Source organism: Chlamydotis macqueenii, chromosome 28 (genome assembly GCF_036417535.1).
Source record: "Chlamydotis macqueenii isolate bChlMac1 chromosome 28, bChlMac1.mat, whole genome shotgun sequence".
Lineage (NCBI taxonomy): Eukaryota > Metazoa > Chordata > Aves > Otidiformes > Otididae > Chlamydotis > Chlamydotis macqueenii.
Genome location: NC_141583.1, coordinates 2,868,670 through 2,894,570, shown reverse-complemented (window position 1 = coordinate 2,894,570; position 25,901 = coordinate 2,868,670). Strand labels below are relative to the sequence as shown.

At 72.3% G+C, this 25,901-nt stretch overlaps 4 protein-coding genes across 11 annotated transcripts; 1 reads left to right on the top strand and 3 right to left on the bottom strand.

Moving 5' to 3' along the window:
* Window positions 1-2,962: 2,962 nt before the first annotated feature.
* On the bottom strand, window positions 2,963-7,002 carry EFNA4 (ephrin A4). The gene is made up of 6 exons (XM_086768352.1): window positions 6,905-7,002; window positions 4,698-4,990; window positions 3,922-3,990; window positions 3,685-3,744; window positions 3,350-3,609; window positions 2,963-3,255 (listed from the first exon to the last, which is right to left on the bottom strand). The coding sequence occupies exons 1-5, from the start codon at window positions 7,000-7,002 to the stop codon at window positions 3,521-3,523; spliced, it is 609 nt and encodes a 202-aa protein (XP_086624478.1). The 3' UTR covers window positions 2,963-3,255; window positions 3,350-3,520.
* A 1,744-nt stretch (window positions 7,003-8,746) lies between these two features.
* Window positions 8,747-16,127, bottom strand: ADAM15 (ADAM metallopeptidase domain 15). Of its 8 annotated transcripts, XM_086768228.1 has the most exons (25): window positions 15,959-16,126; window positions 15,278-15,381; window positions 14,622-14,698; window positions 14,290-14,368; window positions 14,084-14,160; window positions 13,826-14,009; window positions 13,687-13,752; window positions 13,534-13,602; window positions 13,277-13,446; window positions 13,116-13,200; window positions 12,886-13,034; window positions 12,628-12,805; window positions 12,368-12,460; window positions 12,074-12,269; window positions 11,892-12,000; window positions 11,671-11,821; window positions 11,525-11,602; window positions 11,335-11,446; window positions 11,089-11,227; window positions 10,685-10,738; window positions 10,324-10,429; window positions 9,804-9,872; window positions 9,471-9,542; window positions 9,187-9,308; window positions 8,747-8,897 (listed from the first exon to the last, which is right to left on the bottom strand). In XM_086768228.1, the coding sequence occupies exons 1-25, from the start codon at window positions 16,017-16,019 to the stop codon at window positions 8,855-8,857; spliced, it is 2,643 nt and encodes an 880-aa protein (XP_086624354.1). In that variant the 5' UTR covers window positions 16,020-16,126; the 3' UTR covers window positions 8,747-8,854. The 8 variants fall into 8 exon arrangements, with proteins under 8 accessions (XP_086624354.1, XP_086624358.1, XP_086624357.1 ...); XM_086768232.1 differs by lacking the exon at window positions 11,525-11,602 and having other exon boundaries at window positions 15,959-16,127; XM_086768231.1 differs by lacking the exon at window positions 9,471-9,542.
* Window positions 16,128-17,182: 1,055 nt separating this feature from the next.
* Window positions 17,183-21,098, bottom strand: DCST1 (DC-STAMP domain containing 1). The gene is made up of 17 exons (XM_086768126.1): window positions 20,984-21,098; window positions 20,671-20,838; window positions 20,470-20,595; window positions 20,318-20,392; window positions 20,088-20,216; window positions 19,871-20,010; window positions 19,607-19,784; window positions 19,338-19,481; window positions 19,114-19,235; window positions 18,886-19,043; window positions 18,611-18,710; window positions 18,421-18,516; window positions 18,224-18,350; window positions 18,010-18,126; window positions 17,756-17,898; window positions 17,544-17,657; window positions 17,183-17,428 (listed from the first exon to the last, which is right to left on the bottom strand). Exons 1-17 carry the CDS (start codon window positions 21,096-21,098, stop codon window positions 17,183-17,185), a joined length of 2,298 nt encoding a protein of 765 aa, XP_086624252.1.
* Window positions 21,099-21,166: 68 nt separating this feature from the next.
* On the top strand, window positions 21,167-24,895 carry DCST2 (DC-STAMP domain containing 2). Its single transcript, XM_086768125.1, has 15 exons — window positions 21,167-21,503; window positions 21,589-21,759; window positions 21,888-21,989; window positions 22,070-22,264; window positions 22,366-22,431; window positions 22,544-22,757; window positions 22,845-23,002; window positions 23,104-23,268; window positions 23,364-23,531; window positions 23,619-23,719; window positions 23,792-23,922; window positions 24,100-24,215; window positions 24,287-24,380; window positions 24,471-24,710; window positions 24,796-24,895. The coding sequence occupies exons 1-15, from the start codon at window positions 21,167-21,169 to the stop codon at window positions 24,893-24,895; spliced, it is 2,358 nt and encodes a 785-aa protein (XP_086624251.1).
* The last annotated feature ends 1,006 nt before the right edge of the window (window positions 24,896-25,901 follow it).

Genomic DNA, 25,901 nt, shown 5'->3' with positions numbered 1-25,901 from the left:
GGTGTGCCGCTCGGCCTCCTGCCGCGCCCGGCTCCAGCCATGGGCCAGCCGCGCCGCGCTCCCGCCAGCCACCGGCACCCGCCTGGCCCGGGCCTGGCACAGAGGGGTGCCCGTGGGGAGCCGGGCGCACCAGCCCCATGCCCACCGAAGCCAGATGCTGGCCAGGCGGCACAGGGTTCCTGCGTGGCGAACGAGGTCTTCGCCAGGGACGCTTGTTAGCAGCCAGACGAGCACGGGGTGGATTAATGAACGTGGGGAGCAGGCACGGGGCAGGAGCCCATCGGCTCCCCCTGCCCCACAGCCCCCCAGGGACCCACCCCCACCCCATGCCCGGGCATCACCCCTCTGTGCCAGGACCCCTCTGTCCCCCCCGGGGTCCTCCAGCCGGACATGTGCCCGGAGGGCACGCGGGACAGCAAGGGCCCCGTGTCACCGCGCTTGGTGAGCTGCTGCCGCTGCAAAGGCAGCTCCCGCCCATCCCCGCTCGGGCCCAGCGGGACCATTGTCTGCCAGGGGCAGAGCAGGCCGGGGGCGACAGCCCTGCCGCAGCCACCGCCAGCACGCCTGCACGCGCAGAGGGATCAGGGATGGAGAGACAGCCCGGCACAGAGCAAGGCTGCGCGCATGCAGCACCCACAACCCCGGCTTGGGCAAACCTGCCTGCGCCTGGGCCGGTGAGCGCGTGCCCCGCGCTCCTGCACACTTGCCCCCACCGCGCCGGTGGCCACCCTGGCCCTGGCCCTGGCCCAGCGGAGATAAGCGGCTGCACCCTCTGCTCCCACCCCGGCAGCAGGAATCAGCCAGCGGAGACGCAGCTGCCCGCCCAACACCCTGCCCCGGACCCTGCGGGATGCGATGGCCCCCGCACGCGTGTTCCGCACCGGTGCGAGCTGGCAGGTGCAGTGCCCGCGCCCTCATTGCTATGGCAGGCGCGGGCTCGGTGCGTGCGGCTCTGGGTAATTAGCTGGCGCGGGCCAGCTCCCTCCGAAGCCCCTGCTGAGTGTTTTGCTAAATTATAACCTTGACGATGCGCATCATCAGGCGGCTGCTGGGGGAGCAGCCAGCTCCAGCCCCGCGCGCTGCGTGCCGGAGCGGTGGTGCAGAGCCGCCTGGCCGGGGTGGCACCGCCCTGTGCCCGTGACCGCTGGGCAACGCAGGAGCAGGGCTGAAGCGGGCGATGGGTTCTGTGGCCTCGCCCGGGGCGCCTGTGGCCGGTGTGCGGTGCTGCACTCCTTGGGGCTCGGCACGCGTGTCCCCTCGGCACGGCGAGCCGGTGGCCCCGTTTCCATGGCGACATGGAGCCATTTCCCCATCTCTTGGCAGTTCTCAGGTGGGGCTGCAGCCCCTGCCCTGCGCCCGTGGGAGATGGGCAGGGACGGGCCCCACGTCCCGTCCTGGGGCTCGGACAGCTGCGATGCCCGACCTCACTGCCGTGGCGGGGCCAGCGGCCTCGCGCCTCGGCTCATCCCGGTGCCACAGTGCGCCCGCAGCCGCGCCGTGCCGCCACCTCACCTCCCACCACGCCGCTGCGGCTGCCGGCGCAACCCGCCGCCTCTTTATCCCCCTCTTCATCTCAGGGCCGCCTATTACTGTTTCGCATTATTTTTCCGTTCCTGGCGATAAATTTTTCCTTCCCAGTTTCCAAGGGTTTAACTCCCAGCTGCCCACAGTGCCCGGGGCTGCCCCGCGGGACATGGCCCCGCCAGCCGAGGGCACCCCTCACCCCATACCCTTCCCCCGTGGGACCCGGCTGTCCCGGCACCCGACAGCTGGCATGGGGAGTGGGGAGCCGGGGAGCCCCGAGATCGCGAGACGGAAGGGCCGCGCCAACGGAGCCTTCTCCTTTAACAGATTCAATTTCTGCGCGGCTGGCTGCGGGGCGCGGAGCCATCAATTCGATTCCGGGGATGGGGAATCTGATTTGGAGCGGCCGCGCCATCAATTAGCTTTTATTGATGGCATCGCTCATTGGCAGGCGATGGCACTGGGAGGCGGCAGCGGCTCCTGCATACCAAGCAACCCCCCCTGCCCCCACTCAAGGACAGGGCCCCACTGCTCTGGGACCCAGCCCCCCCCGTCGCATCCCTGCGGGGACCCCTTAGCCCCACCTGGGGGGGGGGGCTGGGGCAGCGAGATGGGCAGCCCATCTCCCCCCCCCCCAGAACCCCTGTGTGGGGGTCCGGCAGGGCACCGTTACACCCCCGACATCCCCACGTGGGGGTCCCTCGGGACATGACTGCTCCCCAGATGGGGGTCCCTGGGGTACAGACCCCTCCAGATCCTTGCATGGGGGGTCCCATAGGGCACAGACTCCTCCACACCAAGCAGCTTCCAGACACCAGCTGGGGCCAGGCCCCACTGCCCCCCATGGGGTTGGGGTCCGCACTGGTGGGAGGCTGGGGTGCGGAAGGGCGGGCAGCGGCGCATGGTGGGAGGGGCGCGGCGCGGCGCAGCCGATGCTGTTGCTCAGCCTCTTGCCAAGCGGTTTCTCCCCAGGAGCCATAAACCCCGTCTGACATGCCCAGCACCACTGCGGCAGGCGGCCGGCGATGCCTGCGCGGTGAGGGGGCCAGGGGGTCCAGCCGCCAGCGGCCCCACATGGGGCCCAGTCTTGGCAAGGCCCCCCCCGAGCAGGGCTGCAACCCCGGGCCGGGGGCACAGGAGCCGCTGGCTGCTGCGGAAGCCTCCAGCAACCCCTGCCAGCAGGCAAATCTGTGGCACGGCCTTACCGGCTGTGCCAGCGCCGTGACCGCGGCGGCGGGGTCCCAGCCACACTGCGAGATCGGCCCCCGCGGTGACCTGGGGGCCCCACAGGCAAAGGGCGACACCCCAACCCCCGCCCCCAGGGTGCCCGCTTTGCCGTGCATCCCGACGGGGTACGCGGCAGGCGGGTGGTGTCGCAGCGTTGCTGCAGGGACGGGGCCCGCGGGCAGGAGGGGCCGCGGGCGGGGGGCTGCACAGCCATCTTGCAAACGCTGTATTGCTCGGCTCAGTCACTACCGGGGGTTAACACCAAACCGCAGGGGCCAGCATCGGAGGAAGGCGTCTTCCCAGAAGACAGACGGGTGTCCTCGCCCAGGGACGAGGCAGCGCAGAGCCCGGGCACCTGTTGCCCTGCTGCAGGTCCTGGGGGTCCCTGGCCCCTGCCGGGGCAGGGGGTCCACGGGGGAAGGCATGAGATGAGGCGATGGCCCCAGGGGCAGAGCAGGTGTCCACCAAGTGCGGCGATGCCGATGCCGGTGGGAAGCGAGGTCCCTGGGGGGGGGGGAGAGCCCCATCAGGGGACACCGCGGCACGGCAAGGGGGGACGGGGCATCTGGGACCCCCCAGCCTCTGCACCCCCCCTCACCTTCCAGCCTTGAGCTCCCGCCCTGGCTCGGCTCCACGGGGTCTGGTGGGTGAGTTGTGGCCCGGGGCCGCCCCACGGGCTCGGGGAGGGGGTGGATGGCAGCAGAGGAAGAGTCTGGAAGTGGGCGGTGGGGTGCAGGAGCCCGGCCCCGCCACAGGCCCCCCCCGTGGGTCAGATCCACAGCAGGGTGAGGAGTGCGAGCGCCAGGCCCGGGGCACGGGGCTGCAGGGGGGCTGCGATGCCCCGGGCAGGCACTGCGTCTGCAGGGCAGGAGCAGAGGTCAGGGTGAGCCAGCACCCGAGCCCCTGCGCAACCCCCGTCCGCCCCATACTCACCCTCTGGCCCCCCGCGCCCGTGGGGCTGTGAATTGGGAACCTCCGTCACTGGCTCCGGCGCTGAAACAAACCCCGACCGCGTCAGCGGCCAGCTCCCCTGGGGCACACGGGGTCCCCCCCAAGGCCCCAGTGCAAACCAGTATCCCCAGCAGGGACCAGGCTGCCCCAGAGCGAGGGGAGGGGGAGCCCCCCAGACTTGTGGGGTGCAGCTGCCCCCCGCGCCCCGGCCAGACTCACTGGTGCCTCTGCAGCAGACGGAGACGCGCAGCTTCAGGCAGCGCCCGGCGCTCTTGGGGCTGGGGACAACTGGGCAGAGGGGACACACCGGGGGTGGGGGTGGGGGGGTGCGCGTCCCCGCAGCCCCGCGCGGCCCCGCGCAGCCCGGGACCGGACCCCGCGGCGGCTGGGCCTGGGGCGCCCCCTGCCGGCCGACTGCGAGACCCACACCCCCACCACGGGGCAGCCGGACCCCGCCTTGCACCTCGACCCCAGGGGCTCCTGACCCCTCTGTGCCCCCACCCCCAGACCCCTCTGTGCCCCCCCGGGCATCCTGACCCCTCTGTGCCCCCACCCCCAGACCCCTCTGTGCCCCCCCCGGGCATCCTGACCCCTCTGTGCCCCCCTCCCCGGGCATCCTGACCGCTCTCTGCCCCCACCCCCAGACCCCTCTGTGCCCCCCCCCGGGCATCCTGACCGCTCTGTGCCCCCCCCCCGGGCATCCAGACCTCCCCCACACTTCGACCCTGGGGCATCCGGACCTCAAGGTGGGCTGGATCCCCCCACGCACCCCAGCCCCGCTTCCATCCAGACCCAGCGGGGCATCCAGACACCGCCCCCCTCAACCCCGTTCACCCCAACTCTGGTTGCACCCGGACCCGCGGGTGCACCCCAACTCTCCCACGTATCCCAAACCTGGTTCCACCCGTGGCACAGCCAAATCCTGGGGGGGTCCTGATCGCATTGCACCGGCCCCCCCCCAGCCGCACCCCAAGGTTTTGGGGGGGGACACTCACAGATGTAGTAGTAGGTCTCCCCCGGCTGGAACTCGAAGCCGAGCGGGAAGGGCGTGAAGCGCTGGATTTTCTCGGAGAAGCGGAGGGGCCCGAAGCGCGCCTGGGCTCGGTGGCACTCCCAGCGCTTCAAGGCGCCGGGGGTCTCGTGGCAGCCACGGTAGCCCTCCCGGTCCACCATGAAGAGCGCGAAGGTCTCTGCCTGTCCGGTGAGCGCGGCCCCCTCGTAGTGTGGGCAGTAGATGTCCAGGTAGTCATCGATGGCCACCCGGACGGCGTAATCATCCCGCGGGAACCTGGCGGGCAGGGCGAGGCGGGCAGCGGGCGTCGGGGGTCCTGTCACCCCGGCTGCCCGCCCCCGACCCCAGCGGAGCGTGCAGCCTGGCTTTTGCTGAAACAGCTACAGCGGACACCGGGCCGTCCCGCGCAGCCAGGCGTCGGTTCGGATTAGCCGCACGCCGCCAGAGCCGAATGGGCTGCAAGGGGACCCCCGCCGCGCCGGGGCACAAAGCCTCTTGACCCCAAGCAACCGCCTCTCAGCCCCGGCCTTGATCGGTGCCGACACCCCGGCGAGGGGCTGGCGTGAGGCCTCTCGCGCTGACGCGGAGCTGGCAGGGGGGCGGCTGGCCCGGGCACGGGGGGCTCTGCCGGCTGGGCAGGCGGGGAGGGGGCTCAGGCCGGGTGCCCACGTGGGCAGGCTGGCACCGGTGCGGCTGCTGGGCCGGCGTGAGCTCACGCTGGCGCAAACAACACGTGTGGCCAGGCCAGGGCGGAGCAGATACCTCTGCAGGCACACACGCGTGTACACACACTTGCACATGTGTGTGCACACACCTAATCCTGCCTGCCCAGACCAGGCAACAGAGCAGGAACCCCTCTCCCCTTTCCCGCTGCCCGTGCCTCCCGGATCTTGCCACGGCCTGGGCAGGCAGCACCCTGGCAGGGCCTCGGCCTCTCCGGCAGCTCCGTGGCAGGGACGGTGCCGCCGGGTCACCGCTGGGCTGGCAGGGTCGCTCCGTCCCTCTGGGGAGACCCCCGGCTCCAGCCCCCTCCTCTCGCCCCGCCACGGGCAGCGGCTACGCTGGGCGCAGGTTGCCAGGGGCCGCCGCGGAGGCCGGTGCATTCGTCACCGGGCCGGCAGCACTCGAACCAGGGAGGTTCGGGCCCCAGTTGCCCCCAGGTCGGGGGGTCTTGGAGGCCAGGCCGGGGCACAGCCCCCTGATCCCGGGGCACCCGCAGGCAGGGGATTCCCACGTCTGCCACCCGCAGGTCCCCGCTGCCGGGGTTGGGGTGGGGGCAGCAAGGCAGCACCGGTGCCCCCAGCCCTGCCCGCTGTGTGCCCATCTGCCTGATGCCAGCTTTGCGGCCAAGGGCACGAGACCCCCGCAGTGGGGGAGCACAGCCCCCAGCACAGCACCCACTCCTGCTCCCCCGGGGCCCCGACCTGGGAAACGCCTAAAATGGAGGAAGCCAGGAGCGGGGAAGGGGCCGGACCCCCAGCCCACCGACGGCGGCAGAGCCTGCGGGCAGCACTGCGGCTGGGACTGGGCCAGGGGCCATCTCAGCACCCAGCCCGCGGGGGGGTGGGCAGCGGGGGCCGCCTCACTCCGCAGCCCCTCAGCTTGGCATCGCTGCGGGGACCCGCAGCCCTGGCAGCGCCACCGGGGGCGACCCCGGGCGCCTGGGCTCGGGGGGCTTGGCAGCACCGGGGGTGCCCACCGGCTGGGTGGCACCTGGGGTTTGGCATCGCCCGGGGGTCTCACGTGCCCAGTGCCCCCCACAGCTCAGTGCCACCGGGGGCGCTCACCGGTTTGGTGTCACTGGGGGTGCCTGGCAGCTCGGTACCACGCCGGGCCCGGGCCCACGGTGGGGCTCACTCACCGGCTCGGAACACCCGGTCCCCCCAGGGCCCGGTCCCACCGGGGGTGCTCGCTCACCAGCTCCATCTCACCGGTTTGGTAATGCCCGGTCCCACCGCGAGGGGCTCGCTCACCGGCTCGGTCCCACCGGGGGAGCCCACTTACCGGCTCGGTAACGTTCAGTCCCGCCGGGGGTGCTCACCGGGGCCCGGTCCCACCGGCGCTGCGCTGCCCGCCCCGCCCCGCCCCTCCCATCCCCTCCCTTCTCAGCAGCGCGGGCCCGTGGGGGGGGCGGACCCGGGGCGCACAAAGGCGGCGGGGCCGGGATGTCGCGGGGGTGGGGGTCTCTACCGGGGGTCGCTGCCGTTCCAGTGGACGCCGTGGCGGAGGCCGCGGGCCGGCGGCGCCCGGAGCAGGAGCAGGAGCCCGAGCAGCGGCGCGGGCCGCATGGCTGGGGGGGGGCGGCGGGGCCGGGGGGCGGGGGCGGCGGGGCCCAGCCCGGCCCGAAACTTCGGGCCAATCCGCGCCGCGCCGCCGCCCGGCAACTTCCCCGGGAGCCATTAACCCTTGGGGGGCGGCACCGGCACCGGGGCACACCCGCACCGGGACCCCGCCCCCCCGCCCCGCACCGGGACCCCGCCCCCGCCCGGGACCGGGACCCTGGGACCCAGCTGCTCCCCCCCCCAATCCAGCCCCGGTACCGGGACATACCCCGCAACGGAACCCCGCCACCCCCCCGGTACCAGACCCCGGGACCCACATGCCCCCCGCCCCCCCATCCAGCACCGGCACCGGGACCAGCCCGCGCCGAGACCCTGCCCCCCTCGTCCAGCACCGGGACCCACCGCGCACCCCGGGCATCGTGACCCATCCGGTATCTGGACCCTGTCACCCACCCGTCACCGGGACCCACTCCACACCAGGACTCCGCCCCCCAATCCAGTACCGGGACCCGGGGACCCACCGCGCACCTCGGGCCCCACCCGGCACCCCGGGCACCGGGATCCACCCCACACTCCGGGCACCGGGACCCATCTGCCCCGTCCTGGTCCAGCACCTGGACCCCGCCACCCACCCCGCACCCCCGGCACCGGGACCCACCCCGCACCGGGACCCCGCCACCCACCCGGGACCGAGACCCCGGGACCCACCCTGCACCCCCGGCAGTGGGAACCCGGGACCCACCCTCCACCCCGGGCACCGGACCCACTCGGTACCGGGACCCCGCGACCCACCCTGGACCCCCGGCACCGGGACCCATCCCCGGTACTGGGAGTCCGGGACCCCCCCCACCGCGCCCCTCCAATCCGGCCCCGGGGCCTCGGGTTCGGCAGCACCGGGCGCTCCCCGACCCCGCCGGACACCGGCCCCCACCGGACACCGGTACCGGTGGGAGGGGGTGCCAGTCTGCGCACACGGGCCCGCTGCTGCACACACGCGTGTGCGGGGGCTCATGAGCACGCGTGTGTGCGCACATACAGTAGCGCCTGCACACGCGCGTGTTCCTGGACATTGGGCCGTTCCTGCACGTGTGTGCTCATGCACATGCATGTCTGTGCGCACAGGGGGTGCCTCCCGCACGTGTGTGCGTGCAGGTGTGGTGGCTCCGACACGCGTGTGCCCGTGCACAAAGGGCAGCTCTTGCGCACACCCGTGTCCGTGTACATGGCTGCCCCTGGGCACACAGGGTGGCTGTTGCACACGTTCGTGTCTGTGCACACAGGCAGCTCCTGCACACGCGCGTTCATGTATGACAGCTCCTGAGCACGTCTGCACGCACGCACAGTAGCTCCTACACATACACGCACCCCTGCACGCCGGGTGGCTCCTGCACACGCGTGTGCCCGCGCACAGAGGGCGGCTCTGGCACACGCGTGTGCACGCAGGTGCGGTGGCTCTGGCACACGCGTGCCCGCGCACAGGGGGGGGGATCCCTCAGGCGCGTTTGCGCGCACCCGCGGCCGCTCCTGCACGCGCGCGTGCCCACGTGGCTCCGAGGGAGCCCCGCCCCGCCCCTCGCTGCGCGCGCAGTCCCCGCCAGGGGGCGATCGCGGCCGAGACACACTTCCTCCACGGGGGGCGGAGCTTCCGGCGGACACCGCGGGGGCTGCCGGGAGTTGTAGTTCCGTCTGCCCCCGCCCCCCCCCGTACCCGCCCCGGTGCCCGGTGTCCGGTCCGGCGGAGGCAGCGCAGTGGCAGCTCACGGCCCCTTTATTGGCGGCGGCGGGAGAGAAGCGGGCGGGGAGGCCCCGCGAAGACGCCCCCCCGTTGCTCCAGCGCTGCGGTGGTCCCAGCCCCGGCTCAGGCCTCGGGCGGGGCGCCCACGGGCGGCGGTGGGGCCGGCCTGGGGGGAGAGACCGCACCGTGGGCCCCGGGCCCCGCAGCCCCCAGCCCTCCCGGCTCCCCCCTCTGCCCTCCCTACAGCACCGGCAGTGCCCCCCACCCTCACACCCCACAGCCCCCCAGCCTGGCTCCCCCCCCCGCCCTTAGCACCCTGCTCCAGCCCCGTGTAGCCCCCCCAATCCCAGTCCCCTGCTCTGCCCCCCGTCCCAGCACCCTCTGGCCCCCTGTAGCCCACTCCTCCCCAGTCCTGGCCCCCCCAGCCCGGTCCTGCCCCCCTCTCTCCCCCTCACCTGGAGGGAATCACGGTGACATAGGGGTGACAGGGGGGGTCCTCACTGCGGGACTGCGAAGGACCCGGGGGGTCCAAGGGCAGCGGGCGCTGAGGCGGGGGGGGCTTGGTCAGACCTGGGGGCTGCAGGGGAAGGGGGGATGTCAAAGCTCCGGCCCAGGCCAGCCCCCCCTCTCGCTGGGTTCAGGGGGGGCCTAAACCACCTCCCTTACCCCGTGGGGGTGGGGGGAGGCCCAGCCCCGGCCCAGGCCGTTGTGCCCCACACGCCAGTGCCGCCGCCGTTACCTGCGTGCCTGGCGCCACGGGGTCCGCGGGCAGTGGGCGTGTGGGGGGGGGCGGCCTATCCGAGGGGGGGGCCTGGGCAGAGAGAGCGGGGACAGTGAGACAGCTCGGGGAGCGGGGGGCCGCGGCGCTGAGCCGCCCGCCGGGCAGGAGGTGTTTCGGGGGGCCAGGGCTCTCCCGTGGCGGGGTGCCGGCTGTGCCGGACGGCAGGCAGCGGGAGCTGGGCCCACGGAGGGGCCATGGCCCACAGGTCCCCGAGAGCTGGTGCGCAGCCAGGCAATGCGGCAGTGGCCAGGGAGGTGCTGCCCGGGACCCCCACCCCACCCCGGGCATTACCTTGGGAGCAGGGTCCGGCGGGAGAGGCCGGGAGGGTGGGTTGGGCCGCGCCGGGGCCAGGGCAGCCGGCTGCGGAAAGAGGGAGAGGGGGCAGGCGCGCCATGCAGCCCTGGTGCAGGGCAAGCCGTGCAGCATGCGGAGACCCCCCTCCCGCCGCAAAGCAGAGACCCCCACCCCATGACAGCAGGTGGTTCCGGGGCGCAGGCCCCCGCCAGTGGCCTTGGCGCGGATGGCCGCCACGGCACTGATGCCGGGGAAGCACAGCCAGTGCCGAGTGCGGCGCAGGGCACCGGAGCAGCGCGGTCCAGGCCCGTGCCAGGCTGCTCCCGTCCCGGCACGCTGCGGGGTCAAACCACGCGGCCACGGCACGGAGGGATGCTCCCAGCTGGTACCCGGGGATGCCTCCTCGGCAACCAGCAGGCCGAACCCCGGTAGTCACGGCAACCACAGCGTGTTACCACAGCGACAGCATCACCCTCGCCAGCAGCCCCCCCATCCCCACTCCACACCCCGCTCTCACCTTGCTCCTGCGCATGACCTGCAGCTCCGTGCCCTGACGACACCGCGGGGGCCGGGGGCGCTCGGGGGGGCCCTGGCTGCCCGACCGGGGCTCCAGCTGTGAGATCCTGCGGGGGAGAGGCAGGATAAGGCCCCGTACGCTCCGGGTGATCGGGGGACCCCACACGGCGACCGAGCCACACAGACACCAGCAGAAGCCCAAGAGAAACGAACCCCTCGGCACTGGAAGATGCAACACCCTGCACCCCGGGGCTGCCCCACACCCCACGGGCACTGCCAGGGGAAGAGCGCAGCACCGGAGGCCTTGCGAAGCAGGATGGCTCAGGGACAGCCCCACGCCCAGGCTCCGGCAGTGACGTTACCCGCTCCAGCCGTCTGGGCCTTCTGGACCCAGGAATCGTTCCTGGGTCCCAGCGCTGTGGGGAGAAGAGTGGGGGGGCTCAGCCTGGGGCTGGGGGCAGCGGGGGGGAGGAACCGCGGCGAGGTGGCGGGAGGAATCGCGGTGACGTGCGGCGACGATGCATGACAAGGTCCGCTACCTGCGCCGGGAGGATGCACGCAGGCACACGCATGCAGGCTGTCACCGGCACGGGGCCGTACTCATGCACACCACTCCGTCAGCCGCCGCAGGACACAGACGCTCGTGCAAACACACACACATGCACCCCGCTTACCCGCCCACACGCATGTGCGTGCCCACGTGCAGGCAGGCAGCCGCGCACACGCAGAGGCGCGCGCGATGCCCGCATGCCCCCGCCCCGGTTACCTGTACTGGCAGGAGGTCCCCTTGCTGAGCTGGCAGAGGCGTTTGTGCAGGCCGGCGCGGCGCGCGCAGCAGAGCCCCAGCGCCAGCGCCAGCCCCAGCAGCGCGCTCAGCAGCAGGGCGGCGGGCAGGGCGCTCCCCCCTGCGGAGAACGGCGCGTCAGCCCCGCCGTCGCACCCCGCAAGCGCTCCGGCCGCACAAAGCCCCATTCTCCACGCCGCGGCTGCGGCCGCCTGCCTCCGCCCTCACCTCGCTCCAGGGCGGCAGGGCCGCTGTCCTGGCTGCCCCCCGCACCGGGGCTCTCGCAGGTCGGGGGGGCCCAGCCCCGCTCGCAGTGGCAGTGCCCGTGGTTGTTGCACACCTGGGGGGGACAGCAAGCCTCAGCCCCCGGCGGGTGTCCCCCCCCCGCTCCAGCACCCACCCCCAGCCCTGCGCTCACCCCGTGCCCATGGCACTTGCTCGGGCACTGCTGGTCGCCCAGCGCGGAGATCTCCTGGCACCGGTGCTGGAGGCACACCTGCCAGGGGACGGGGCGTCAGCACCGGCTGAGCTCCCCAGCCCCGTCCCCGCCGCCCTGCCGCTCACCTTCCCAGGGCCGCAGGCTGTGCCGGGCAGCACCATGGCCGCATCACTCACGTCCTCGTCCCGGGGCAGGAGGGTCCCGTGACACGACCCTTCTGTTCTGTCCCCCCGGCTGCTGCTGCGCTGGCACTGCAGCATCCCGCAGCCAACGTCCCTGCAGAGAGAGAGGGGTCAGGGGCGGGGGGATGGTGAAGAGGGGAGGCTGAGGGGGGGACAGCACTCACTGCTGGGCACAGGCGACATAGGAGCCGTTCGGGAGCTGCCCACAGTGCCCGCGTTCGTCCCCTTTCGCGTTCAGGGAGGCCATGCAGGAGCTGGAGACGGGGCCGGCACCTGCAGCGGAGAAGGGGCAGAGAACCTCAGCACCCCCACACAGCCCCCGGCCCCCACTCCGGCCCCGCCGTACCTGGCCCCAGCAGCTGCTGGCACTGCCCCTCGTACGTGGTGCAGGCGCCACCGTAGCAGGCCGCCCGCCCGCCGGCACAGGGCTGCCCGTCCTGCAGGAAGGTGTCAGGCGGGCAGCGCGGTGAGACCCCGTCGCAGAACTCAGGCAGGTCACATTCACCATGGGGCTCCCGGCACGGGTGTCCGGCGCGGCGCAGCTGTTGGGGGGCACAGTCAGACGAGCGGAGACCCCCACAAAACCCACCCCGTGGAGTGGCCGAAGCACCGGCGCTGCTGGCTGCCCGTCGCCACACACCTGGCAGCCCTGGCAGCAGGCGTCCCCCGCGGCGCACTGGGCCCCGGGCAGCAGCTGGCAGGCACTGCTGTTGCAGCAGGGATCGGCGCACTCCTGCCGGCAGAGCTGCAGTGAGGGGGGGCACCGGCAGCCCCCCCGCCAGCCCCACGGCACAGCTGGGACACGGCGTCCCTGGGCAGAGCCACGGCACGGGAGCCCCGGACTCAGGAGAAGGGGGGTGGCTGCAGAGGGGACCCCAGCCCACCCAGAGCCCCCCGTACTATGCTGAGGCCGCAGTCGCAGCCCTCGCCCGGCTCCAGGAAGCCGTTCCCGCAGTAAGGGCTTCCGGCCAGGCGCTGGGGCTCGGGGACGTTGGAGAGGCACCAGCCCAGTCCCTGCCGCAGGCTGCGCTCCAGGTCCTGCCGGCTGCAGTTGCTGAAGCTCAAGCCGGGTGTCAGCCTGCGGAGCCGGAGAGGGGTCGGTGAGGCAGGGAGGGGTCTCGGCCCCAGCTCCCCCGCGGCCCTGCCCGCTGCCCTCACCCTGTGGGCGACGCCATGATGCAGCCGCGGTCCTGTTGGACATCGCTGCAGTCGCAGAAGCGCCCAGTGCCGTCGTGGCGCATGCCCAGGTTGTGCCCCAGCTGATGGGCCACAGTGGAGGCGACGACGAGGACGCTGATCGAGTGGTCCTGCGGGACGGGGTGGGGAGTCAGGGCAGGCGGGCAGCGGGGGGACGGGGTGAGGACAGGGCGGGGATGGGGGGTACCGACCATGCTGATCCCCCCGGAGCGCGCGGGGGAACACATGGAGGCTTGAGCCGACATCCCCACTGAGACATCATCAAAGCGGGTGCCCCTGGGGAGAGAGTGCAGGGGTCGGGGAGGGCCGCCTGCGCGCCCCATCTCCCATCCCCGTCCTGTCCCCCACTCACGTGAGGAGCTGGGCGTTGTCGTGGGGCAGCCGGGGCAGCAGCTCCTCCCGGCGCCAGCGCAGGAACCTCTCCAGCACAGCCCGGGCACTGCTGCCCACCACAAACCTGTCGCCCTCGCTCCAGACCTCCACTGCCAGCAAGGCCACGCGCAGTCCCAGCGGCTGGAAGAACTGAGGGGCGTGGCAGGGGAGTCAGAGACCCCCGGCTCCCCTCAGGCACAGCGGAGCTGGGACGGCCAGGTCGTGGCAGCGACTCACCGCGTCCACCTGGTTGGCGATTTCCAGGGTCCGGGTGCGGACGCGTTGCAGGTCGGCGTAATTCTGGAACTGGGGGCGCAGGGAGGGGCATCAAGGAGGGCCGGTGGGGGAGCAGGGCAGCCCCCAGGTCAGGGACGTCTGCCCAGCACTCACCGCGGCGTGGTCCACCACCATCACCAGCTCCACGAACCGCTGCTGCTCCGCCACCGCCCGCTTGCCCTGCGGAGGAGACGGGGTCAGGGCACGGGAAAGGGGACCCGCTCCGGCAGCGCAGGACCCACAGGCGACCCACCCTCTGCAACCGGGGGGGCTCTGTCTCCTCCGCCTCTGCGTGGGGGGCGGCTGAGGGGCCCTGCCCGCAGGCCCGCGGCGCCAGCCGGACCCCCCGCGCCCGGTATGCGATGTGTCGTCCCGGCGGGCCGCCGGCATCCGGCTCCAGCCCGTAGCTCCTGGTCTCCGACAGCCGGAGGTGGCCACTGGGGAAGGGGAGAGGAGGCGTCGGTGGCACGGTGGGAGCTGGGCTTGGGGACCGCTGGGGCCGGGGACCCACCTGAGTCCAGCGCAGGCGCAGAGGCTGGCCCAGGAGCCAGGGAAGCCCCGCACTGTCCCTCGGTAGCAGCAATGTTCCTGCACCAGGGAAGGGACCTCAGGAGCCAGCCTCGTGCCAGGGTCTCCCCAGGGCTCAGGGACGGCTCAGGGATGGCACAGGGACACCGCTGGGGACACTGCTGGGGACACGGCGCGCCCGGGCCCTACCTGCTCGCTGGCCTCCTGCGCCACCCGTGTGCCGTTGGGCAGGTAGTAGAGCAGCACCCCGGCGCCCAGCACCAGCTCCCTGCCAGATGCAGGTGTCAGCCCGGCAGCAGGGACCCCCGCCTCCCCCCACCCCTGACGAAAGCAAGGACCCCGGCAACTCCCACCCCGCTGCGGGTGTGCCTCGGATGGAGACAGGGTCCCTGGGACCCCCGCCCCATGCGCACCACGGATGGAGAGAAAGTCCATGGGACCCTTGCCACGCACCGTTCACAGACACAGGGACCCCCGAGGCCCCCCCATCCCACTCCTGCCCCAGCCAGCCGCCAACTCACCAGTTTTGCTCCAGCTCCAGCACCAGCGGCGTCCCCTCCAGCTCCAGCAGGACTCGCAGCCGGGTGGGGAACCCCCCCTGCCACAGGCAGCGGTTACAGGAGGACCCCCGCCCTCCCTAGCCCCTCTGAAACACCCTGACCCCCAATGGGGTGTCGGCAGGGGCCGGGAGACCCGCCCGGCCCTGGCGTGTGCCTGGAGGGTGGGGGCGGAAGGGATCCCCTGCCTGCCGCGGCCCGCACCCTCACGCCTCGCAGGAAGCGTCCCTCCCTCCCGGGCTCATTGTACCGGGGAAGGGGGGGCAGGACGGAGCCGGGCCCCCTTCCACACTTCCTGCCCGGTGCGGCGCAGCGGAAACGTCGGAGAGACTCCCAAAGGCCGTAGGGTGGGCTGGGCCCTTCCGCCCCGGCTGGGAGGGGTGCCGGGCACAGGGTGGGTGCCCCGACACCCCACACAGTCCTTCCCACCATCACAAGAGGAGGGGAAGGGGGATTTTCTGGGGGTCCCCTCCCCACTGCTCCCGGTACACCCAGAGGCTCCGGATGCTCAGATTCCGCGGGCATTTGGGGCTGGGGGAGCTGGGTGCCGGCATCCCCCACCTCACCGTCCCAAGCCCCCCCGCGGCGCAGGCACCCCAGGGACACGCGCGCGGGCTCACTTGTGTCGCCTCTGCCAGGCTGAGGGTCCGGCCGTCCCGCAGCACCTGCGGGGTCACAGGCCAGGGGTGTCCCGGTTCCGCACGGCGCTGCCGCCAGCTGTCACCTGCGCGGGGCCCAGAGCGACTCTGTCACCGCCCGGTCACCCGCCACGACCTGGTCCCCCCCCGGCCAGGGCGGGACCGCGGGGCGCGGAGCAGCACCCGGGACACCCACGCTCGCCCCTGAAGCCCCGAGCGGCCCTCGGCCCGGCACCACCCACGGCCCCGGCTGCCAGCGGAGCCCGGCGGGGACGGGAAGCGCCGGCCCCCGCCTCGGGAGCGGCTTCCCGGGGTCCCCTGCCAGGCCTTGCGTCAGCCCGGGCCCGGCCGCCCCGCACAACCGGCTCGGGGGGGGCCGGGGCAGGGCTGACCCGGGGCCCCGCCGCCCGCGCTCCCCTCCGGTCCCCACGGCGCACCCGGCTGCGCGCCCGGACCAAACCACGATTCCCCGGGGATGGGGGGGGCGAACGTTCCCCGGGGCTGCGATCCCCGGCCCCGATCCCCGCCGCCCGCACCTCCCCTCTCCTCCCGGCCCCTCAGGGTCCCCGCGCGATGCCCCGGGCGGCGGCGAGGGGCGGGACCCCCGCGGGCCCGGACACAGAGACCAGTCGCTCCCGGGACCGCCCCCCCGGCCCCACTCACCTGCGCCGCTCCCCGCGGCCAGCAGCAGCCCCGCGGCCAGCAGCCGCCGCAGCGCCGCCATCGCCCCCCCGCAGCCCCCGCGGGGCTCGGCGGCCCCAGGCAGGCGGCTCCCGCGCTGGGCCCCCGCCGCCGCCGCCGCGCATGGCACCGGCACCGCCGCCCGCCCGGGAGGGGCAGCGGGGCAGGAACGGGAACTTCCTGCCCGGCCCCTCGGCCCCGCCCGCCGCCCCGCGCTGCCGGTACCGCCCAGCCTGGCCGAGGCGGGGGCGGGGGGTGTGCGTAGGGGGCTGCCGCGGCCCCGAGCGCTGCGACCGAGCCCCCTGTCACTGCTGCCGCGGGGCAGGGGTCCCGCCTTCTCTGTTCTGTGCTCCAGAGACCCCCGCCTCCATCACCCGTATGGCAGAGACCCCCGCCTCCATCACCCCGTACGGCAGAGACCCCCTCCTCCATCACCCCGTACGGCAGAGACCCCCGCCTCCATCACCCCATACAGCAGAGACCCCCGCCTGCATCACCCCGTACGGCAGAGACCCCCGCCTCCATCACCCCGTACAGCAGAGACCCCCGCCTCCATCACCCCATACAGCAGAGACCCCCGCCTTCACAGCCTCCCCCACTGGAGACCCCCGCCTCCATCACCCCGTACGGCAGAGAACCCCGCCTCCATCACCCCATACAGCAGAGACCCCCACCTTCACAGCCTCCCCCACTGGAGACCCCCGCCTCCATCACCCTGTACGGCAGAGACCCCCGCCTCCATCACCCCCCACTGGAGACCCCCGCCTCCATCACCCCGTACGGCAGAGACCCCCGCCTCCATCACCCCCCGTACGGCAGAGACCCCCGCCTCCATCACCCCCCACTGGAGACCCCCGCCTCCATCACCCCGTACGGCAGAGACCCCCGCCTCCATCACCCCCCACTGGAGACCCCCGCCTCCATCACCCTGTACGGCAGAGACCCCCGCCTCCATCACCCCATACAGCAGAGACCCCCGCCTTCACAGCCTCCCCCACTGGAGACCCCAGCTCTGTCACTCCGTACAGTGGAGGTCCCCACCTTCACCGTCCCATGCAGCAGAGACCCCCGCCTTCATTACCCCAGATACTTCAGACCCCCACATCCCTCATCCCAGACACCGCAGACCCCCACAGCATGGTGCACGCCACAGACCCCACCCCGCGCCGTGCACGGGGGGGCCGCAGCCTTTATTGCCCAGCGCCCTCAGGCCGCATACCCCGCGTCTTCCTCGCTGCTCCCCTGGGAGAGGCCAGGGTCCCCAGGGGCACAGGCGAGGCACACGCCGCCTGCCTCCCTCCAGCACGGCCGGCAGAACGAGGCACCGCAGGAGGGCGTGGGGCAGACGACGTCCCCGGGGGTCTCGGCCGCCCCGCACACCGTGCAGCTCTGGCGCATCCAGCGACGCAGGCCCGGCCAGCGCTGGCAGCACCACTCCAGCAGTGACCTCCCCTGTGGTGGGCATGGGGGCACGGGGGCACATGGGGCTCGGGCCGAGTGGTCGCCCCACGTGGGGACAGGCCTGGGACAGAGGAGGTCCCAGCCCCGCGTCCCCGTCTGCACTCACCAGCCCCGGGTGCTGCTGCGCCCGCTGGGCGATGCGCTTCCGCTGCCGCTGGACGAAGTTCTGCCGCTGCTGCAGCAGCTTGTTGTAGAGGTAGAGCACGCGCTGCTTCTCCCGCTGCGCGGCCGAGACCATGACGGGTGGGCTAGGGGCACCGGCCTCACCCCAAAAACCTTCCCCCCGACCCTGGGGCTGGCGCCGAGGCCGCCGCTCACCTTGGGGAAGTAGAAGGCTGCGATGGCGCGGCGCAGGCGGTACGCGTAGCCCTGGGCCAGGCAGAGCAGGGCCAGCGCGGCCAGGGGCAGGCAGCTGCTCAGGTACTGCTGGCTCGCCATGCCGTGCGGCTGCGGCAGGCACACTGCGGGCATGGTGCTGAGCCCCTGCCAGAGCCCCCTGGCCCTTCTTGCAGGTGGGAGCAGCCAGGCCACGGGGACGGGGAGCGGGGTCCTGTCCCCTGACGGGGTCTCACCGATGTTGGACGTCTCCAGGCGGCTGTCGGAGGAGGCGTTGAGGGCCCCGATAGTGCCCCGCAGCAGCCGGGCCATCAGGGATGTGCCTGCCACCTGCACGGCCAAGTGGTGGCTGCCTGCGGGACAGGAGTGCGCGGTGGGGGCCGCGGGGCTGGGGAGGCGGCCGGGGGGGACACCGCACCCTGCGGTGGGGCCGGGGGGCTGGGGGCTCACTGTGGAAGCTGTACTGCACGAAGGAGTGCTGCTGGATGGAGCTGAGCATGACAAAGAGCACGTGGTCCAGAACGCAGGCGAGGATGAGGAGGAGCAGGGGCGCGATGCACTCCAGCAGCTCCAGCACCTGCAGGCAGTGGGGTCCGCCACAGCTCGTCCCCCAGCCCCGGCCCCCCCGCCCCCCGCCAGCCCCTCACCATGCTCTGCAGCTCCAGCGGCTGCACGGCCAGGCGGCACGGGAAGATGACAGCCGAACCCTCGGCCCGCCGCAGGGGCAGCAGCGTCCGCTTGTGCTGGGGGAGGGAGAGCGGGCGGCTCGGCGCAGCCCCACAGGACTCCCCCCGCCAGAGGTGGGGGGCCGCCCGCCGTCCCTTCTGCCCCCCTCACCTGCTTTTTGCGGCGGGCGTCGATCTGGCGGAAGTAGGTGGTGACGTAGCGGTTGTCGAAGCAGATGTCCTGGCAGTACCGCTTGGTGTAGCGGAAAGCCCTGGGGGGAGCGGGGGGGAGAGGGACTGGCTGCGGCCCCCCAGGACCCCTGCCTTGTCTCCATACCCTCCCACCCCACCCCAGACCTGCCGCCAAAGGAGGCCCGTGCCCCTCCACGCCCCGTGGCTGGCGCAGGGGGTGTCCCCTCCCCACTACCCCCCCATCGCGGGGCTCACGAGATGAAGACGAGGAGGAAGGTGCAGGAGAGCAGCAGGCGGAAGACGGAGACGGCCTGGCCCAAGCTGGCGCTGTGCTGGTCCAGGTGCGAGGTCACCTCCTCCATCAGCTGCACTGCCGACAGGTTGGCGCCCGCCAGCATCTCCCGCTGCTCCTCCTGTGGCGAGGGGATTGGGTGGGATCCGGCCTGCGGCCCGGCCCCGGGCACGTAGGATGGGCGCACCCACCTGTACTGCGATGTTGGCGCTGAAGTCCTGGCCGAGGTTGTTGACGGAGTCGTTCACCTGGTCATACACCTGCCCGAAGTTGCCGTCCACGGGGATCTTGTCCCAGCACCAGCTCTGCATGACTGCGGGGACGGCGCTGGCAGAGCCGGGACCTCCGAGCGACGCGGGGGGCAGAGCCAGAGCTGCCCCACCGAGGGAGGACAGGGTCTCCGCGCGTCACCCACCTTTGACGATGTGGCAGAGGAACTCAAACTTCATGGGCACGCAGAGGAGGTGGCTGACGAGGGGCACGGCCACCGCCTCCATGCAAGCATCGTGCTTGGAGCTGAACCAGTCCTGGCAGCGCTGCATGCCCAGTTCGATCATATCTGGGGGGAGCAGGACCTCTCAGCCCCCCGCGCAACCCGGCCCCACAGGCCCGGACGCCAGCTGGCGTGCCCGGTGGGGCCAAAGCGGGGGCCGCGTCCCCCAGCCCCCTGCCCGCCCCACTCACGGGTGCAGCGCATCTTGGTCTTTGTCTCGTACAGCTGCTGGGTGCTGGGGGCCGGCTGGGCGTCCGAGTGCGGGCGCCGCTGCAGGTCGTACCCCTCCTCGCTGGCCACCTCCTCGTTCAGCCCCACGAAGGCGCGCGAGATGTTCTGAACCTCGGTGTTCAGCGTCTGCCCGCTCCGCTGGCGGCGGGGGGGCGAAACACATGCAGGCTTGGCCTCACTGTCCCTCAGGCCTTCCCCCACCCCTCCCCGGCCCCCCGCCTCACCACCATGTCCTCCATCACCCCGCGCAGGGGGGCCGTCGACACCCGCCAGAGCTGGCGGCTGTGGTTGATCTGCAGCTCTGCCACGCAGCCCAGCGCCCGCGTCACCTCCTTCAGGTTGTGCCAGGTGTTGGCCACGGGCCCTGGCGCCAGCGAGGGGGCTCAGACCCCGCCAGCCCTCGGCACCCGGCCAGGTTGGGGGGGCGTGGGGGGCCCCTACCGTTGTAGATGGCAGCGAGGGCGATGGAGAGGACGTAGACCCGACCCTCCTTGCCCAGGAACTTGGGGGCCACGAGCAGGCTGGCGCAGCGGAAGTGGGGGGACGTGGCCCAGCCCAGGGCAGTCACCCCTGTGGGTAGTGCAGAGCTGTCCTCGCGGCCCTGCGGAGACCCCCCCCCCAGGGTCCCAACAGCCCCCGTCGCCCCGGTCCCCTCCCGGCCCCATCCTCACCTGCCAGCCCGCAGGAGAGATGCACCTTGCGCGCCTCCTTGATGTCCATGGGAAGGATGAGGAGGTGGCAGAGCCCTGAAACACCCGCCAGTGTTCCCTGAGTCCCCAGCGCCGCCAGCCCCGTGCCGCGCCTGGTGCCAGCGTGCACTCACAGAGGCCGAGGAGGATCCCGAAGCCGGCGCCCAGGAAGAGCTTGCTGATGCGGTACTGGTCCGGCTGGCTCCAGAGGAACCGGCTGCACGGGGCGGGCAGCAGCAAGACCACCGCGCGCTTCAGGGCTGGGCGGGAGGCAGGAGTCAGCGCGGCCGCCGGCGGGCAGCCGCGGCCAGGAGCGGGGCGGGAAGGGAGCTCACTCGTGTTGGGTGGCTTCTGCCTCCCGTGTGCCTCCATCCCAGCCAAGCGCTCCCGGCTGGGGGCTGGCGCCGGCTCCGTGCCGCTGTGCCTTGTCCAGGCGATGGTGGGACACTTCCCTAAATAAAACAGCAGTGGGATTCTTTCCTGGAACTGGCAGCAGTGGGATGCTTCCCCAGAACAAAAAATGGTGGAGTGCTTACCCGGAACTGGCAGCACTGGGATGCTCCACTGGAACCAGCAATGGTGGGATGCTTCCCTAAAAATGACAAGGATGGGATGCTCCCTCAGAGCTGGCAACGGTGGGATGCTTACCTGCAACTGACAACAACATGGGATGGTTCCCCGGAACCAGCAACGGTGGGGTGCTCCCCCAGAACCGGCAGTGGTGGGATGCTCCTTCGGAACCAGTGTGTCGGGAGCCGCCCATTCCGCCTGCCGCATCGCTGCGCCCGGAACCTGGGAGTGCACCAGGAGCCTGGGAGAGCCCGGGCCAGCATGGGGCTGGTCTCATGGCCACGCAGAGCCCTGCGCAAGCTGCGGGGCCGGGGAGAGAGCCAGGCACTGCCCTCCAAGGGCAAGCAGCCCCTGCAGATGTGCCCGCCGGAGGAGGAGGCGAGCGAGGCGCGGGAACTGGCCCTCAGCATCGGCGGTTTCGCGCTGGGCCTGGCCCTGGCCAGCGTGTACGGGGCTCTGGTGCTGCTGGCGCAGGGCCACAACGTCTGGTACTGCCTGGTCACCACCACCAGCCTGGGCGTGGGGCTGGGGCTGGGCATGGCCTTCTCCGCCACGGCGCGCATCACCGTGCTGCTGTCACTGCCCCACGTCTTCACCAGTAAGCAGCCGTTGGTCCCGCTGCCAGGAGCCGGGCGGGTGCCAAGGGGTCCCAACCGAGCCCCAAAACCCCTCTGTCCCCGCAGGGGAGGGGAAGCTGCTGCTGCTGCTGCTGGCGCTGGGCATGGCGGTGCAGGGCCCCTGCTCCAACATCCTGCACAACTTCTCCCAGGCGGCCGAGTCGCTGTCGTGCGGTGCCGAGCTCGCCCTCAACCAGACGGCCGAGCGGCTGCAGCGCACCCGGGAGCCGCTGCTGAGTGAGCCTGGGGGCCGGGGAATCGCAGGAACGGGGCGGGGGGGGTCCTTCCTGGGGGAGCCCCGGCCCTCGCTGCCCTCGCTGCCCTCGCCCCTAGGGGTAGGGTCAGGGGTGCCCCCCTCTCCGCAGGTGTGCTGGCCAAAATCAAGGACATCGCCCAGAAAGCCAAGGTGGTGGGCGACCACGTCCGCAAGTTCTTCCGCTCCATCATGGACTCCGTCAGCCACGTCGGTGAGCGGGGGTCCCCGAGGGTCTCCCCGGCTCCGCTTCTGGGCCGTCCCCGTCCCCCAATGCCTGCTACCTGCCCGCAGGCCGAGCCCTGCGCAACGTCTGGCTGTGGCTGGCCAACGTGGGCAAGCTGTGCAACCGGGAGCTGGGCACACCGTACCGCCGCTGCCTGCGCCTCTTCGACGAGGCCAAGGACAACTGCGAGCGCACCATCCCCTTCCTCTTCTTCCTCTGCTACGTCGTCGTCAGCTTCAAGCCCCTCTGCGGTCTGGCCAACGGTGCGTGGACCCCCACCCCTCTGCAGCGGGGAGGGGGCGGTGGGGTAGACCCCCGCCCGCTGCGGTGGCCTCGCCCTGGCAGAGACTTCTTCTCTCCGCAGTCACCCTTGTCTTCTGCATCATCCCCAATTACATCCAGTCGTTCCTCAAGAGGAAGATCACCACCCGTGAGTATCCCAGTCCTGCAGGGGGGCCAGCGGTCCCCCCTGCCCCTCTCTGCCCCACTCCTGGCTCTCGCCCCAACCCCCAGCACCGCCCGGCTCCTTGTCACCTCCACAGCTCTCAGGGACGCTCTGGACCGCGTCCGCCGGGAGTTTGAATTCAACATCTCGGCCGTGCACCGCTTCGACGTCAGCCTCAACGCCAGCAAGAGCCTGGGGGAGGTGGCCCTGGACATCATGGAGGGTGTGCGCCTGCGCCTGGAGCCCACCCACCGGGTGCTGGGGCTCTTCACGCACATCTCCTTCTGCATCATCCTCTACATGTACCTCCAGTGAGTGGGCTGGGGTCCCGCTCCGGCCCCCAGCAGGGACAAGGACCCAGCATGCCGGTGCCGAGCGTCCCCCTGCCGTGTCCCCAGGGCGCTGCGGTACCACCACCGCTACCTGCGGGACGACACCTTCGACAACATCTACATCACACAGCGCTTCGTGGAGCTGGACCTGCGGCGGGCGGAGCAGGGCAGACCCACCGTGCTGCCCCTGACCGTGTGGGAGAGCGGCCGCTACGTGGCCCCAGGTCGGCCCTGCGCCGGGGGGACATCCCCCAGGCGAGCCCCGCGGCGGGGAGCCCGGGGGTCCTGCGACGGCGCAGCCTCACGGCGCTCCCATGTCTCCCAGCCGGGCCGTGGCTGTCGCAGCAGGAGCGGCGGCGGTACGGGCTGCAGCTGCTGTGGGTCCTGCGCCACGTGTTGGTGGGCTTCAGCATCATCCTGGCCGACTACAGCCTCTTCTGGCTGCTCGACCTCGTCCGGCACCAGCTCCAGGGGGAGATCGTCGCCAGGGGTGAGCCGCGCCCACCGTGCCGGAGCGGCACCCTTTGCGTGCCTTGCTGGCCGGGGGGGAAGCCGAGGTTTTGGGCTGAGCTGCTCGCCTCGCAGCACCCATGGTGCTGGCCGTCAGCGTCGACGGGACGGGCTACACCAGCGAGATCTTCCGCGACCTGGTCTCGGCCTTCGACGCCTTGCAGCAGGGCAACATCTCAGTGCTCTCCCAGCGCTGCCTCCTCCAGCCTGCCGAGCCCAACTACGGCACCTACCTCAGCATGGGTGCGTGGGGGGTGCCGCGCCCACCGGCCGGCCGGAGGGGCGACGGAGGGGGTCACCCCCTCGCCTCACTCGTCCTCCTCCCACCAGGCCTCCTCTACGGCATCTGCTTCTTCATCGCCATCTTCGGTAGCCACGTGGCACGCCTGCGCCGGGCGGTGTGCGCCGCCTACTACCCAGCCCGTGAGCAGGTGAGGACCCCTCGCCCTCCTCCCCCCGCCACGCCACCCCCCTTGCCCTCACCCCACTCCCCGCCGCGCCAGGAGCGCACGACCTTCCTCCACAGCACCATCCTGGCGCGGCGGGCTGGGCTGGCGCGCGCCCTGCGCCAAGCTGTCGCTCAGCACACGGCCGACACCGGCCAAGGCGACCTCTTCCTCTTCCTCACCTCCAGGTAAGCTCCCCCCGGGAACTGGTCTGCGGGCTTGCGGCTGGCCCCGGCCCCTAAATGCCTCGCTGGGTGTTGCAAATGGGCAACGCCGGCCCCGGGGGTCCGCGGCACGGGCTCTGCCCGTGCCGCGGACCCCCGGGGCCGGCGTTGCCCCACGGAGCATCAACTCCTTGCCCACAGGCTGCCCGGTTTCGCCCGTCTCGCTCGGTTCCTGGGCATCCAGTGGAAACGCTGCCTGGCCTGCGGCGTGGCGGAGCAACCGGACTTCGTCGCCTGCATCACGCCCGGCTGCAAAGGTGGCAGCTCGCCTTCCTTGGGGACCTTCCCCCCTCCACCCCCAAAATCTCACGGTCCCCTTTTCCCCCAGGGCTGTATTGCAGCGAGTGCTACCGAACCCTGAGCGACATTTGCTCTGTCTGCATGGGACCCCTCAGCTACCAGGGTGCCGAGGATGAGGAGAGGTCAGCAGTGGGGCGCGGGGAGCCCACCAGAGCCTTTTTTTGGGGGGTACAGGGGTCTGTAGCCCACCGCCGCCTGCCCCGTCCCTGCAGGGATTCCAGCGACGAGGAGACGGTGGGGCTGTGGCTGAACGCCGCGCGGGCGCTGCGGGGACAGGAGCGAGGGCGGACGATGTGGCGGCGCATCCGGGAGGTGGCAAGGGGCCGGGGGGGAGGCCGGCGGTTGCCCCCCGAGCTGGCGGCCCGGCTGCGCGCCCGGGTGAAGGAGGAGGCGAGCGGGGAGAGCGACGGGGCCGACAGCGGGGCAGAGGACGAGGGCAGCTCGCTCTCCAGGTGAGGGCCAGCGATGGGGGCGGCGACGGCATCCCCTCGGCACGAGGGGGGTGCGGACCCCCGACATCGCTCTTCCCACCCCCAGCCTGGACTTCAGCTACCAGGATCAGCCGGAGAGCAGCGGCAGCGAGCTGGAGGAGGTGGTAGCCCTGTGGCCGCCCAGCAGCGAGGGCAGGGCCCGCTGACGCCAGGATGGTGCCAGACGGTGGCGAGGACGCGGGGACGTGGCTGCGGCCCGAGCGGCGCAGTGCAGGCGGGAAGCTGCGGGGGCGGCTGGGGAGGGGTTGCCGAATAAAGCGCCTGCTCCTTCAGGCACCAGCACCCGGCGCCCAGCGTCTGCCACCTGCGGTGCCCCGACCCCGACCTCCTGGTGCCCCCAGCCTCATGGTGCCCCGTCCCCATCCGCACGGTGCCCCCAGCCCCACGGTGCCCCCATTCCCATGGTGCCCCCATCCCCACAGTGCCCCCATTCCCATGGTGCCCCCATCCCCACAGTGCCCCCAGCCTCATGGTGCCCCGTCCCCATCCGCACGGTGCCCCCAGCCCCATGGTGCCCCCATCCCCATGGTGCCCCCATCCCCACAGTGCCCCCATCCCCACTGTGCCCCATCCCCACAGTGCCTCCAGCCCCATGGTGCCCCGTCCCCATCCCCACGGTGCCCCCATCCCCACGGTGCCCCCAGCCCCACAGTGCCGCCAGCCCCACTGTGCCCCCATCCCCACTGTGCCCCCATCCCCACTGTGCCCCCAGCCCCACGGTGCCGCCAGCCCCACTGTGCCCCATCCCCATCCCCACGGTGCCCCCAGCCCCATGGTGCCCCATCCCCATCCCCATGGTGCCCCCATCCCCACAGTGCCCCCAGCCCCATGGTGCCCCCATCCCCAGCCCCGCTGTGCCCCCAGCCCCACTCTACTCCCCCAGCGCTGCTCAGGGAAGGGGGCGCGGGGCGGACAGACGACCGGCTGCGGGGGGGGGATCCCTGCTTCTCCGTTTATTACCAAGCAGCCTTCGTTTAAAAAAAACCAAACACAAACGGACAGACGGACAGACAGAGGCGACGCGGCGGGGCGGCCGCCCGCCCATTAATTCGTTTGGTTCCTGACACCAGAGAGGTTCAAGTAGCCGAAAATTTCAAGTTCACCATAAGGCACTTTAAAGCCACGACGGGGGCCGAGCCCCCCGTCCCCATC

Bases quoted from the DNA above. Each gene is read 5' to 3' on its own strand.
- DCST2 (XM_086768125.1), top strand. From the start codon at position 21,167: ATGGGGCTGGTCTCATGGCCACGCAGAGCCCTGCGCAAGCTGCGGGGC. The intron at 22,758-22,844 runs GTGAGTGGGCTG...CCGTGTCCCCAG, and splicing joins ATCCTCTACATGTACCTCCA to GGCGCTGCGGTACCACCACC. The intron at 23,003-23,103 runs GTCGGCCCTGCG...CATGTCTCCCAG, and splicing joins CGGCCGCTACGTGGCCCCAG to CCGGGCCGTGGCTGTCGCAG.
- ADAM15 (XM_086768228.1), bottom strand. From the start codon at position 16,019: ATGGCGGCGCTGCGGCGGCTGCTGGCCGCGGGGCTGCTGCTGGCCGCG. The intron at 14,699-15,277 runs GTGAGCCCGCGC...TGCCTGTGGCAG, and splicing joins GCCTGGCAGAGGCGACACAA to GGGGGGTTCCCCACCCGGCT. The intron at 12,270-12,367 runs GTGTGTGGCGAC...GCCCCCCAACAG, and splicing joins CCTGCTGCCAGGGCTGCCAG to CTGCGCCGCGCCGGACACCC.
- EFNA4 (XM_086768352.1), bottom strand. From the start codon at position 7,002: ATGCGGCCCGCGCCGCTGCTCGGGCTCCTGCTCCTGCTCCGGGCGCCG. The intron at 4,991-6,904 runs GTAGAGACCCCC...CCTGCCCGCCAG, and splicing joins TGGAACGGCAGCGACCCCCG to GTTCCCGCGGGATGATTACG. The intron at 3,991-4,697 runs GTGAGTGTCCCC...CCCTCTGCCCAG, and splicing joins GGAGACCTACTACTACATCT to TTGTCCCCAGCCCCAAGAGC.
- DCST1 (XM_086768126.1), bottom strand. From the start codon at position 21,098: ATGGGCGGCTCCCGACACACTGGTTCCGAAGGAGCATCCCACCACTGC. The intron at 20,839-20,983 runs GTAAGCATCCCA...GTTCTGGGGAAG, and splicing joins CATGTTGTTGTCAGTTGCAG to CATCCCACTGCTGCCAGTTC. The intron at 20,596-20,670 runs GTGAGCTCCCTT...CCTCCCGCCCAG, and splicing joins GCAGAAGCCACCCAACACGA to CCCTGAAGCGCGCGGTGGTC.